This window comes from Leucopleurus acutus (assembly GCF_964270905.1).
Source record: "Leucopleurus acutus genome assembly, chromosome: 2".
NCBI lineage: Eukaryota > Metazoa > Chordata > Mammalia > Artiodactyla > Delphinidae > Leucopleurus > Leucopleurus acutus.
Genome location: NC_139143.1, coordinates 58,635,312 through 58,650,358, shown reverse-complemented (window position 1 = coordinate 58,650,358; position 15,047 = coordinate 58,635,312). Strand labels below are relative to the sequence as shown.

General features: G+C 43.9%; 1 protein-coding gene across 1 annotated transcript in view; it reads left to right on the top strand.

The window, feature by feature from the left end:
• The window catches only part of TOR3A (torsin family 3 member A), a 38,558-nt gene extending 27,110 nt beyond the window's left edge, over positions 1-11,448 (top strand). The window contains exons 5-6 of the mRNA XM_082832699.1: positions 9,334-9,458; positions 10,047-11,448. Of these exons, the coding sequence (XP_082688825.1) occupies positions 9,334-9,458; positions 10,047-10,297 (376 nt within the window). The 3' untranslated portion in view covers positions 10,298-11,448. The remainder of the gene's footprint in view (positions 1-9,333; positions 9,459-10,046) is intronic.
• The last annotated feature ends 3,599 nt before the right edge of the window (positions 11,449-15,047 follow it).

The window sequence follows — 15,047 nt, the reverse complement described above, 5'->3', positions numbered from 1 at the left end:
GGAGTTTTTTAATCACAGTTTCAATTTCAGTACTTGTGATTCATGTGTTCATATCTTCTATTTCTTCCTGGGTCAGTCTTGGGAGATTGTACCTTTCTAAGAATTTGCCTATTTCTTCTAAGTTTTACATTTTATTGGCATATAGTTATTCGTAGTAGTCTCTTATGATCCTTTGTATTTCTCTGTTGTCTGTTGCAACTTCTCTTTTTCATTTCTAATTTCATTGATTTGAGCCCTCTCCCTTTTTTTCTTGATGAGTCTAGCTAAAGGTTTATCAATTTTGTTTATCTTTTCTAAGAACCAGCTTTTAGTTTCATTGATCTTTTCTATTGTTTTCTTTGTCTTTCATTTACTTCTGCTCTGATCTTTATGATTTATTTCATTCCACTAACTTTGGGTTTTGTTCTTCTTTCTCTAGTGCTTTAGGTATAAAGTTAGGTTGTTTGAGATTTTTCTTGTTTCCTGAGGTAAGATTGTACTGCTATAAACTTCCCTCTTAGAACTGCTTTTTCTGCCTCCCCTAGGTTTTGGATCATCGTGCTTTCATTTTCATTTTTCTCTAGGTATTTTTTTATTTCCCCTTTGATTTCTTCAGTGATCCACTGGTCGTTTAATAGCATACTGTTTAGCCTCCACGTGTTTGTGTTTTTACCATTTTCTTCCTGTAGAGTTCTAACCTCAGTGTTGTGGTTGGAAAAGATGCTTGATATTATTTCAGTTTTCTTAAATTTACCGAGGGTTGCTTTGTGGCCCAGCATGTGATCAATCCTGGAGAATGTTCCATGTGCACTTGAGAAAAATGTGTATTCTTCTGTTTTTGGATGGATTGCTCTATAAATATCAAGTAAGTCCACCTGGTCTAATGTATCATTTAAGGCCTATGTTTCTTTATTGATTTTGTCTGGATGATCTGTCCATTGATGAAAATGGGGTGTTAAAGTCCCCCACTCTTCTGTGTTACTGTCAGTTTCTCCTCTCATGGCTCTTAGTATTTGCCTTATATATTGAGGTGCTCCTTTTGTGTATCTAGGTGCTCAAATATATAGTTGCATATATATTTATAATTGTTTTATCTTCTTGGATTGATCCCTTGATCATTATGTAGTTTCTTTCTTTGTCTCTTATAACAGTCTTTATTTTAAAGTCTATTTTGTCTGATATGAGTATTGCTCCTCCAGCTTTCTTTTGATTTACATTTACATGAAATACCTTATTCCATCCCCTCACTTTCAGTCTGCATGTGTCTCTAGGTCTGAAGTGGGTCTCTTACACACAGCATATATACAGGTCTTGTTTTTGTATCCATTCAGCCAGTCTGTGTACTTCGGTTGGAGCATTTAATCCATTTACATTTAAGGTAATCCTTTTAATAAATTTATTTATTTTTTAGTTTTGGCTATGTTGGGTCTTTGTTGCTGTGCTCAGGCTTTCTCTAGCTGTGGCGAGTGGGGGCTACTCTTCATTGCGGTACGCGGGCTTCTCATTGCGGTGGCTTCTCTTGTGGAGCACAGGCTCTAGGCACACGGGCTTCAGTAGTTGTAGCACGTAGACTCTGTAGTTGTGGCTCGCAGGCTCTAGAGCACAGGCTCAGTAGTTGTGGCACACAGGCTTAGCTGCTCCATGGCATGTGGGATCTTCCTGGACCAGGGTTCGAACTCGTGTCCCCTGCATTGGCAGGCGGATTCTTAACCACTTCGCCACCAGGGAAGTCCTATGGTAATTATTGATATGTATGTTCTTATTGCCATTTTGTTAATTGTTCTGGATTCGTTTTGTAGGTCTTTTTTCTTTCCTTTCCTCTTTTTCTCTTGTGATTTGATGACTAACATTAGTGTTGTTTTTGGATTCCTTTTTCTTTTGTGTATCTATTGTAGATTTTCAGTTTGCAGTTACCATGAGGTTTTGATATAACAGTCTATATATAAACAAGATTGTTTTAAGTTGCTGGTCTTTTAATTTCAAATGCATTTCCAATATCCTGCATTTGTACTCACCTTTTCTCATGATTGCTGGTTTCGATATCATATTTGTGTGTGGGTGATTTCCTACCTTTACTGTATGTTCACCTTTTCCAGTCAGCTTTTCCATTCATAATTTTCTTGTTTCTAGTTGTGGCCTTTTCTTTTCTGCCTAGAGAAGCTGCAAAGCTGGTCTGGTGGTGCTGAATTCTCTTAGCTTTTGCACGTTTGTAAAACTTTTGATTTCTCTATTGAATCTGAATGAGAGCCTTGCTGGGTAGAGTATTCTTGGTTGTAGGTTCTTCCCTTTCTTCACTTTAAATACATCATGCCACTCCCTTCTGGCCTGCAGAAGAATAGCTGAGAAATCAGCTGATAACCTTATGGGAATTCCCTCGTGTGTCATTTGTTGTTTTTCTCTTGTTGCTTTTAGTATTTTTTCTTTGTCTTTAATTTTTGTCAGTTTAATTACTGTGTGTCTTGGCATGTTCCTCCTTGTATTTATCCTGCCTGGGACTCTGTGCTTCCTGGACTTGGGTGACTGTTTCTTTCCCATGTTAGGGAATTTTTCAGCTATTATCTCTTCAGATATTTTCTCAGGTCCTCTCTCTCTCTCCTTCTGGGACTCCTATAACGTGAATGTTGTTGCATTTAATGTTGTCCCAGAGGTATCCTAGACTGTCCTCTTTTCTTTTCATTCTTTTTTCCTTATTCTGTTCCATGGCAGTGATTCCCACCATTCTGTCTTCCAGCTCACTTATCCGTTCTTCTGCCTTAGTTATTCTGCTATTGATTCCTTGTAGTGTATTTTTTATTTCAGTTATGTATTCATCTGTCTTTTTTTTTTTTTTTACTTTTATGAGGATTGCCTTCCTCACCTTTTAACATTTAATTTACTAATTTATTTATTTTTGGCTGTGTTGGGTCGTTTCTCTGTGAGGGCTTTCTCTAGCTGCGGCAAGCAGGGCCACTCTTCATTGTGGTGCGTGGGCCTCTCACTATCACGGCCTCTCTTGTTGTGGAGCACAGGCTCCAGACGCGCAGGCTCAGTAGTTGTGGCTCACGGGCCTAGTTGCTCCGCAGTATGTGGGATCTTCCCAGACCAGGGCTCGAACCCGTGTCCCCTGCATTGGCAGGCAGACTCTCAACCACTGCGCCACCAGGGAAGCCCTGTCTGCTTATTCTTTAGTTCTTCTAGGTCTTTGTTACAAACATTTCTTGTTATCTTCTAGATCTGTGCTTCCATTCTTTTTCCGAGATCTTGGATCATCTTTACTGTCATTACTCTGAATTCTTTTTCAGGTAGATTGCCTATCCACTTCATTCAGTTGTTCTTCTGGGGTTTTATCTTGTTTCTTCATCTGGGACACATTCCTCTGCCTTTTCATTTTGTATAACTTTTTGTGATTGCAGTTGAGCTGGGTCTTGTCCCTCTGGTGGGCAGGGCCATGTCAAGGGGTATGTTTAGCAGGTAGCTGTATGCTCAGGAAGACTTTAAGCACCCTGTCTGTTGATGGGTGTGGCTGTGTTTCTGCCCTGTTCGGCCTGAGGTCCCAGCACTGGAGCCTGAAGGCTGTTGTGGGACCAGGTCTTGGTGAGAAAATAGCAGCCTCCAGCAGGGCTCACGCCAATGAGCACTCCCCAGAACTACTGCCACCATTGTCTTTGTCTCCACAATGAGCCACAGCTGCCCCCTGCCTCCACAGGAGAGCCTCCAATACCAGCAAGTAGGTCTTGTCTAGGCTCTTAGGAGGTCACTGCTTTTTTCCCCTGGGTCCTGATGCACATGAGACGTTGTGTGCACCCTCCAAGAGTGGAGTTTCTGTTTCCCCTAGTCCTGTGAAATTCCTGTGCTCACACCCCACTGGCCTTCAAAGCCAGATTCTCTTGGGGCTCCTCCTCCTGTTGCCAGACCCCCAGGTTGGGGAGCCTGACGTGAGGCTCAGAACTTTCACTCCTGTGGGAGAACTTCTGTGATACAATTATTTTCTAGTTTGTGGGTTGCCTACCCAGCAGGTATGGGATTTGATTTTATCAGTTATGCCCCTCCTACTGTCTTATTGTGGCTGCTTCTTTGTCTTTGGTTGTAGGATATCTTGTTTGGTCAGTTCCAGCATTTTTTTGCGGTTAAGTTCATTCTTTTGCATGTAGCTTCCCGGTACCATTTATTGAAGAGACTGTCCTTTCCCCATTGCATACTTATAGCTCTGTCGTAAATTAATTAACCATATATGTATGGATTTATTTCCAGAGTCTATTCTTTTACATTTATCTGTGTGTCTGTTTGTATGCCAGTACCATACTGCTTTGATTGCTAAAGTTTGTAATATAGTTGGAAATGTACACACTAGGAGTTCCCTCTTACTGTGTGCCACAGGCTCTAGAAATGGCTTGCAAAAAGTTAATTTTGAAATCAAGCTGTCCAATCCTATCTTTTTATGGCAACTCCAACAGAAAGTCCTGCCTAAGGTCTGTTAGCAGTCAAGTTTGGGTCCCTGTTGGCCCAACTTGAATGTTCACAAGCAGCTTCTTGCACTCAGTGGAAGCCAAACCACTCCTCCCCACTGTCACCCGCCTCCCGCAGGCCAGTACATGCTTGCTAGGGGATTTCCCCCAGCTTTAGGGTACACCCTGTGAGGAGAAGTAAGGGGTCTGGTTTTTCATCCAGGCTTGGAATGTGTGAAGGAGTGAGCTGTGGAGGGCAGATCTTGGTTCACTGTGGACCCACAAGACAAGGTGGAACCAGTTTAAACTGTTGCTGGGTTGGGATTTTGGTGTGTTAGTGGCAAGTCCTTCCTGGTCTGTAAATAAGGCTGACGGGATGCTACAATGCATTTTTGGAGGATGCATTTTGGAGGGCCTTTGCATTTTGGAGGGCCTTTGGGAGCCCCCAAAGGTGATTTTCAGAGAAAAGCAGAGAAAGATTTTCTGATATGACTTGAGTGATCAGAATTAGGAGGCAAGGACAGTAAATTCTGTGATACTACTTATCACCTTCTGAGGTAGCCCAGAAGTGCAGATCTCTTCCTGTTGCAGTGAATTAGGTAGGGGCTCCAAAATGCAGAGGAGGCAAAATAAGGAATCACCTTGGTTCACCAAGGCTTCTCCACCCAAGCCCTGGCAGGGGACCCCTGGAACCATTCCTGCAGGCAGAGTCCTTTTCTCAGAACAGAAGGAAGCCTAGTGCCCAGCTACCTCAGGACGCCCTTTCTATTGCAGAGATCCTTTGACTTCGTGCGTGGCTTCTTCCCCCCTCCACTGCCTGGCTCCTTCCTCCCTCCTTCCTCCTACCAGGCCAAGCCTGCTTCTGCCTTGTGGCTGTGGCCGACCTTTCCCCAGCTTGGCTCGAGGTGCCACACTGACTTCCCTACCAGTTCTCAGCTTGGAAAACCTCACCCTTGCTGTTGCCAGGATTTCCTAATGCGACCCAGGTGACCCTGCTATCTCTAGGCAAATATTTGCGTTTGTAGTATTTTGGTCATTGACCTGCTGGCAGTGCCCCTGTCCCACCACCTGCCCTTTCCCCCTAGTGACCCGGCATCTGTGCACTGTCTGAGGCCACGGGGTCCTGATGAGCAGACACTGGCAGAGTGGAGGCAGGGCCAGGAAGAGAGCCACTGTGGACAAGCTGCCCTTTGGGCCTACTGTGGCAGGGGATGCAGAGGCTGCACTGGCCCTCAAGGAGCCTTTGAGCCCCTAGGGAGGAAGATGCACACTGGTGACTGAGAGGCAAGGACATGGCTTCCAGTTCCAGTGGCCCCGGTGTGGGCCCGGCCTGTGAGAGCCAGTGGTCCCCAACAGGCCTGGGTGGACTGTCTGGAGCCCGTGGGCCAGCCAGGCTGTCAGTGCGGTGTAGCACCTTGCACCCCTGCCTCGGGCAGCCAGAAAGCAGCATCTCTAAACCCCAAAGTTTTCAGCTAGTCTAGTGATAGGTGGGGGAAGATGGTGTCTCTGGACTTGATTTCTACAATAACCTTACCTGTGTGGTGAGGACTCTTATATTTAAAAGAAAAGCACAGCTGATTCAAATTGATGGTGTAAACAAATCCAGTGGTTTAATCCTGAAAAAAATCCTAAACCTGCTATTTGAATTGAAGTCCTAGCGGCTCTGCTGGCCCCCCTGCAAAGTGGTGGTGTCGGATGGCAGAAAGGAGGAGGTGGCAACTGAAGCAGGGGGTGTAGTGGGGAGCGGGGCTATGGCTAGAGTTGCCCCAGCACTCAGCCAGTCCTTCATCTGGGCCTGAGGAATTTGGGGCCTCTGGCCAAGTACTAACTACCTACTTGGTTAGTAGTAACATTGACTAACTAACTACTAACATTGACTACTTTTGCCCATTTCTACCAAGTACAGAAGGCTCTGGGAATGGAGTCACGGGGCAGGACAGGCACAGTGGAACTCTGGGGATCAGAGCTACTGGCCTCTGCCGTTGAAGCTATAAAGTGAAGAGGGTAATTAATGCCTGTTCTCTTTGGGCTGCTGTCAGAAAAAGAATGGATAGAAAGGGCTTTGAAAAATGCAGAGAACTATACAAATGTCAGTTACTCATGGAATCAAAGGCCTTGTACCCCAGCACACAGCAGGTGCTCACAGAAGTGTCTATTTTTTGACTGACCACTGAATCCAAGGTGACCTAAGGAGGGCTTCTTAAATTGTCTGCTTCAAGGCTCTCATCTTACAAATTAGGAAACTAAGGTTCAGAGAGATTATGATTGAGTCAAGTTTGTATCTGTTCTTCAGGGAAGACTTAGCAGTTAAGGCTGGGTTTTGTGATCACAGTTCTGGAGAGGTCTTTGAGCCTCCTTCCTCTGTGGTGAGATTTCATGTCGTCCTGTCCCGGAGCCAGGGGAGAGAGAGTTCGTTTCTAGAGGTGCCTTCTGTCCCTTGATCCCTTCAGACCTCCCAGTCAGCAGGCAACCTGGGAGGCTGTGCAAGGGAATTGAAGTGTTCCGGGAAGGCAACATCTGTTTAAAGGTGTAATTGTTGGTGCCTGAGGAGCTGAAGACTAGGGGTGGGGTTGGAATAGAAAAGGGGCCCAGGTTATGTATTGGTGGGTGAGATAAAGCCTGTAACGTGGAGGAAGAAATTCAGAAGGGAGGTGGAGATAGTGTAGATAAACATGCAGAGATGTCCATTTATTCAGTAAACATTTAATAACTATTGAGCGCCTGATAGGTGCTAGGCACTGGGTTACCACAAACAGGCTAAGCTTATGCTCTCAAGAAACTTAGTGTCAGGTGGCTTTCTGGGCAGAAATGGGGAAGGCACTGGAGTCTGTGCCCCTGGGGCTGAGCAAGTGAATCCTCTTCCTCTCCCTTTCACCCTGGATGCCTGTCCTGCAGCCCATGGAAAGGTAAACCCACCTTTGCCTCCTGTGAGGAATGCAGGATTGGGCAATCCCTTGGCAGTGGGCAGGTCTTGCCTCAGCTGATGCAACTGTGGTCTTGCGTGTATACAGATGACCTGCCTGGCAGGCCTTCCTGCAGGAGGAGGAGTCGGGCCACAGCTTCAGGAAGTAGAAGAGTGTCGTCATAAGCAGCTTCCCCAGCTATAGATGCCAGGGGAAGTCTGGCTGAGCAGCCGAACTTGAGCAGGGAACCCCCAGCCTCTCTAGCTGGGGGCTCATGGCCTCAGGTAAAATCTAGCTCAGTGGTCAGCTTATCCATTTGGAAGCCAAATAAAAAATAATGAAATCTAAGACATGACACCATAAAACTCCTTGAAGAGAACATAGGCAAAACATTTTCTGACATAAGTTGTGGCAATATTTTCTTGGATCAGTCTCCCAAGGCAAAAGAAATAAAAGCAAAAATAAACAAATAGGACCTAATCAAACTTAAAAGCTTTTGCACAGCAAAGGAACCCATCAACAAAACGAAAAGACAACCTGCTACGGAATGGGAGAATATATTTGTAATGCAACCAACAAGGGCTTAATTTCCGAAAGATACAGACAGCTCATACAACTCAATATCAAAAAAAAAAAAAATCAAAAAATGGTCAGAAGACCTAAATAGACATTTCTCCAAAGACATACAGATGGCCAACAGGCACATCCAAAGATGCTCAACATTGCTAATTATTAGAGAAATGTAAATCATAACCAAAATGAGGCGACTTCCCTTGTCCCCTCACAATTCCAAGCAATGAGGTGGCTCAGTGGTTAAGAACCCACCTGCCAATGCAGGGGACACAGGTTCGATCCCTAGTCCGGGAAGATCCCACATGCCGCGGAGTGACTAAGCCCATGCGCCACAACTACGGAGTCTGCACTCTAGAGCCTGCGAGCCACAACTACTGATCAGCCCACAGGCCTAGAGCCCATGCTCCACAACAAGAGAAGCCACTGCAATAAGAAGCCCGTGCACCACAATGAAGAGTAGCCCCCGCTCGCCGCAACTAGAGAAAGCCCGCATGCAGCAACGAAGACCCAATGCAGCCAAAAATAAATTTAAAAAAAAAAACACAATGAGGTATCACCTCACACTGGTCAGAATGGCTATCATCTAAAAGTCTACAAATAATAAATGCTGGAGAGGGTGTAGAGAAAAGGGAACATTCCTGCACTGTTGGTGGGAATGTAAATTGGTGCAGCCACTATGGAAAACTGTGGAGGTTCCTCAGAAAACTAAAAATAGAGCTACCATGTGATCCAGCAATCCCACTCCTAAGCATATATCCAGAAATGATAAAAATTCTAATTTGAAAAGATACATGCAGTGTTCTTTAGCAGCACTAGTGTGCTGTTCTTTAACATCCCAGTTTTCATAGCAGCACTCTACAATAGCCAAGACATGGAAACAACCCAAATGCCTATCAACAGACGATTTGTTTAAGAAGATGTGGTATACACACACACACACACACAATATGGAATGTTAACCGGCCATAATAAAGAAATATTGCCTTTGCTGGATGGACCTAGAGAATATCATACTAAGTGAAGTAAGTCAGAAGAAGACAAATATTATGTGAGATCACTTATATATGGAACCTAAAAAATAATACAAATGAATCTATATACAAAACATAAATAGATCCACAAATGTAGAAAACAAAGTTCTGGTTACCAAAGGGGAATGGGGGGGTGATAAATTAGGGGTATGGGATTTACAGATACTATATAAAATAGATAAGCAACAAGGATTTACTGTATAACAGAGGGAACGATATTCCCAACAATATTATAATCACCTATAATGGAAAAATTTCCCAACAATATTGTAATCACCTATAATGGAAAATAATCTGAAAAAATATATATAAAACTAAATCACTTTGTTGTTCATCTGAAACTAACCCAATATTGTAAATCAACTCTACTTCAATTTAAAAAAATCAACAACAGAATCTGTTAACCGGGCTTGTCTCTTTCAGTAACCTTGCGGGCAATATCATCAATGAGGTAGTCCTGAACCTGCTTAAGGCTGGGTGGTCCCGGGAAGAAATTGGGATGGAGCACTTGGAGCCCCAACTCCAGGCTGGGATTGTGGAAGCCACAGGTAAGTGACTCCCAGCCTTGCAGAAAATAAGCCTCTGTTGAGAGGGGAGGAGGAGGGTGATGCGTATGTACTAGAAGGTGTACTCATGAGATAGGGCATTCAGGATCACAGAGGATGCGTCACATAATCATCTCGTTGTCAACTTCAGATAGGCACTAGAAAAGTGCCAAGAAAGCTGAAGTCCTTTTCTGAAAGTCCTTTGTAAGGGAGTAGTTGGCCGTGGCCATACAGGCAGTGGTCTATGGAGTATGCAGACCCTGAGGAAGAAAGTCTCACTGTGAGAGCCTCAGTGGCTCAGCCTCCAGTTGGATAGGTAGGGTCACTCCACCTTCTGCTTTCTGCCATCCAATGAAACCATAACCTGGCAGGCATAGCCCCTCTCCCCCTCTCACACATCCAGTTAATCATGGCCCTGTTTCCCTAAAGGAAGACACAGTTGCATAGTTCTTGACATAAAGTTCAGACAGCCCTCCTGGAGTTGGCATATAAGAACAAACCTTGCCCAGGCCTAAGGGTGGGGGGCACCTCATAATTCCAGTTGGGTTCAGCCCCAGGTCAGACTCCATGTAACTTTGCTCTTGATTTTAGACAGTGGCTTTGGACACAGCTGTCTTGTGAAGGAAAACCTGATTGACTTCTTCATCCCCTTCCTGCCACTGGAGTACCGTCACGTGAGGCTGTGTGCACGTGATGCTTTCCTGAGCCAGGAGCTCCTGTATACGGAAGAGGCACTAGATGAAATCGCCAAGATGATGGTGTATGTCCCCAAGGAGGAACAACTCTTCTCTTCTCAGGGATGCAAATCTGTTTCCCAGAGAATTAACTATTTCATGCCTTGAGAGCTAGATGACAACTTCCCAAAGCTGCCTTCCTTCCACTAATAGGATCCTGGGGCCTGTCAGCACACTGTCCAGGACGTAACGGGTTGGAGGGGCAGGCTAGCATCCAGCAGCCACAAGCACAAGTGGTATGTAAAAGGGAGGCCTTAAATCAGAGACAGAGCCAATTCTTAAAATCACTTGGTGCCTTACAGAGCCACATTCCAAAATGTGGGCCAGCTGGTTGGAGAAAGTAATGTGGGAGATAAATCCCAAGGATTTATTAGCATATCAGCTCCTGCCTGCAGATGCCTGGACTTGGGGGTTGGGCCTGAGGCTGCAGTATCCTCAGTGACAGAGAAGGGAAAAATTAACTTCTGCTTACCAGTGGCAGGAACTGGGTGGGTTAGCTTTCAAGTTGTTATTCCCAGAGGGAAGCTGATCAGCTTCTATCTGTGAGATCAGGAAAGAGCCTCAGGCTGAAGGAAAAAGTGCACAGAGGAAGATTTTTTTTTTTTTTTTTAAATCAGGTCAGTGTAGGCTAAGCCTTGTTCTGCTCTGCAGATTTAAATCAATTAAAATTATTTTTTTTAAGTTAGGGACCTTGACATGATTTTATCATATGTAAAGATTAAAATTTTGTATTTTTCTAAAACCCTCGGCTTACTTACCTTCTTACTGAGCCCTAGTAATCGTGCTCACTCAGCAAAATTCCACATGCCAGGTAACACTGATGGGTACTGGTGGAGACGGGGGACATACACTGGCACTCACAGAGCTGACAGGGTGACTGCCTCGTCTGCCAGTTTACTTCAGTTTGCTTTGGAACCACATCAGCTGAGCCAGGCTATTTCAACCTCTTACTGAAGAGGCCTCCACAGCATACTGCCCTTATATATATGAAAACAGCACTCCTGTGCTCCCAGCTTTAAAAAGAAAAACAGTCATCGTTGAGGATTGAATGGCCATGTGTAAATGTGTACATTGTGCCTCTATACACAGGAGGTGCTCATTATGTGTTTTTCCCCTTCCCTTGATTCTTCCCTTCTACCACACTTATGGAATTACACACGGCTCTTTTATGTGTGTCATCACCTCACGTGGCCCTCTTATTTACAGTCCTCCCAACCCTCTCACCTTTAGCCCTGGTAAAATGGAACACTTCTGCTTCTCTCCTGTTTAACACTTTATTACATTCATTTACTTGAATTCATTTACCTCTAGGTTAGGCAGTACCTAGCCTGAGCAACATTAGATACCCAATCAATACTCACATGAATTAAAGGAACTTAGTTTTACACCACCCATGGGACAGACGTAAACCTGGCCTAACTGCACAATAAAATGGGGGCCGGTTTTAGGTGCGGGCTCCTTGTCTCACTCTAGAGCATTTCAGGAACAGCATGCAGCCACCCAATCCTGTAACATACTCAGATCTAAACTCTGTAAATACACACTTTAAAAGATATGTTCTATAGCTTTAGGTCTCAGAGCCACAGAGCAGCTGACATGCTTTTAGCACTGGCCAGCCATGTTTGATGTCATAAACATTGGATCTGAATCTCATACCTCGGGAACCAAAACAAGCAGCAGGCTGCAGTGGTTCCGAACACTCCTCTGGAGCCAGACTCCTCTGCTCAGCGGCTCCGCCACTTGCTGCTTGCTGTTGAGACCACGGAGAAAGCTACTGGCTTCAGTTTAACTTTGGTTTCCACTTCTGTAAAAGTGAGCATAACTGTACCCACCTCACAGGGCTGTGAGAATTAAATGAATTAATATTTATCAAGTACTCAGCACACAGAACTTTAGGTGTTTTAAGAATAATAAAACCTAGTAAAACTGCTGTCAGTTTTGGCACCATACTCAAAGCCCAGGCTGGGCCTTTCCCTCCATTCTAATTCTTGGAACCCTGCAAGTTTTGTTTTAGGTAACTAACATTTGCAAACATACCATGTGTCATACTACGTGCTAAGCGCTCTATAGCCTAGTCGATACCTCATGTAATACTTAACACTTAGGGACCAATTTAATCACCATTTAATGACTGAGAAAATTGGGGCTCTGAGAGGTTAAATAACTTGGGTTAAGTCACAGAGCTAGTCAATGAAGGAGTGGGATTCAACCCTGGCAGTCCAACTCCAATTCCTATGCATTAATGACAATGTTTCTAAAATGATTTTCTTGGCAAATGCCATAGCGTCGGGTGTGGAAAGTGTGTGGAACAATGGGAGGTTGGAAAGTGGGTGGAAACAATGGGAGGTTCTCCTTGAATGAGTCTGAAACAAGCCTTCCTAAACTAAACCAGAAATGCATGGGAGAAAAGGACTGAAAGTGGCGTGTTAAGGAGGTGTATAAACTGATGCTTACAGGGTCAGGCAGGACAGTTTTTCCTTTTCCCCTTCTAGCATCTTTGGCTGGCCTAATAATTAAATTGACATAAGATTAACAGGAGAAAAACAAAAGTTTAGTAAAATGTACACATGAGAGAGACCCAGGAAAACTAACTCCAAAATGGCAGAAACTATCACCTTAACTACTATTTTCAGCTAAAGACAAAAGCAGATATTGGGGCTGGTAGGTCAGTTATGGACGGTTACCAGGAAAAGCACAGTAAACAATTGTGAGGTTGTTATGCAAATTTACGTCCTCACCTCCTCCACTGATAAGTTTCTAGAGTTTCATCCTCCTCTTCTTGGTAGAGCAAGGGAGACACCCTTACAAATGGAGATTTCCCTCACAACTGTAAATCTCTTACAAAAGGGTAACTTAGTTACTCAGGTTTCGCCTGTGTCTGCAGTTTCTTAAAGATAACCAGCTTAAAATAACCCTTATGCCAAAGAGGCATATTTTGGGGTGGCAAATTCTGCTCCCCTGCAACAGCCATTCTGATTGGACCGTATGTGTGCATCGCTTGAGTATATCCTACTCATCCTGAATTAAAATGTTACTTCTAAAAGCAATGAGTCATTCTTTTTTTTTAAAATTGAAGACCAAGTCAAACAAGACTAGAATGTTCCCTGTGAGGTTCTACACTTACTCCATTAATGCTGCTTTGGCTCAAAACATTTTTACAACTTATTTGAAACTGTCCTCAGAATGAACTTTGAGAGAATTAAGCCTCATTTTACAGTCACCTCATGTTGGATGGATGGACAGACCCACACACACATCACCCACCTTATGTATCAGCTGGGCTCCAGATGATGCCTTTGGCCATTTCCAAAACTGTAATCCATCAAAGGGTGAGTAGCCACCCCCATAGAGGACCATTCTAAAGAATATGCCAGAGGGATGCTTGCTAAAATCAGCTTCTTTACCTTACAGATATCTATTTTATGTAGAGAGAGAGAGAAATTATGCTTAGATTACCCATCAGTTAAAATTATAGGAGAAACACTCCAATCACAAGCCCACATTGCCAATAAAATATTGCAACCTTTATTTAAAATAAAACACAAGTTGGCAAGCCTTGTGAGACAACAGGCAGACAGCATTCCCCTTTCAAGGGCCTCATTATTTACATCAAGTTTAACACTGTTAGCAGTTCACAGTCAGACAACAGGGTGAAAGTATTAAATTAGAAAAACAAAACACCTGAAAATATATTACAATAACAATTAAGAACAAATACCTGACAACACTGGTAGTGTGACCCATGATTGATGTGTTTTCAATTAAATCCCATATTGTCTCACTGTGTCCCCTTAGCAATGCACACAGGGGTAGGCCCTCCAGACTTCCCCCTCTGTGCACCCACCACACATACACCTGCAGAGCGTGACCTTTGGTATAAATATTAAACAAGTTTTAAAGAATCTGAATCATACGTTTTAAGGACAAACTTCCATCAACCACCTTGAAATGTTCAAACTTATTTTTGCCAAGCAAGCACAAAACCGGGGTTTCTCCACTGATAGTCATGACAGAATCAGACTGCAAAGAAGGAAAAGCGTGGGGTCTACCCAGGAGACAGGGGGTTCTGAGCATGCATTAACAGCTCAGTTGGCCTGTTCATGGCAAACACACTAACCAGGGCACAGCTTCCATTCACCACAGGGAAAGATCTGATTAACTCCTCTCTCACTCCCCTCCTTTCTTAGTGAGCACAACAACAGTGTATGTACGTAATGTGGACTCAATCGCATGTACCCTCTACACAGATCTGAGATATGAGGGTTTTCAAACATACGCCCTAGAGAACTGTTAAGATGAGTACCTCATTGTTCCTTCTAGCTGCTGAATACTCATTTCTCTGAAGGACAATCAGCCTAATCAGGGTGATTTCTCAAGACCTCAGCAAATTTCCCTCATGATGAAGTCCCAAGAAGAGTGGTCACAGTGAAAACTGGGTTTGTCAAAATGGAGGAAGGCTGGTTATCTGGCCCTCATCTACCGGAAACATCTGCCTCTTGGCATTCTTGCCACTTACAACACACGGTACGGTACTTCAGAATTGTACAGAATTTGGATTCTCCACCAATGACCCTAAAGCACTGCAGGATCCTGCAGTACCTTCCGAATCAAAAATAAATTTATGTGGCATATCTGTGTTATTGTTGTTAGAACTGCTGAAGACTAATTGCCTTTATATGTGAAAATTTTACTAACCAAAAGTCCCATTCTGTAACTAAAGTTTATGACATGATTTAAAGCTCCTGAGGCTCAGAAGCAAATCTAAGCGAGCTCCAACCATACACACCCTTGGTATTTCCTTTCTTAAAGCCTGCTGGCATTTGACAGTCCACCTCCACCGTGTTTTAGAGTTAAGTAG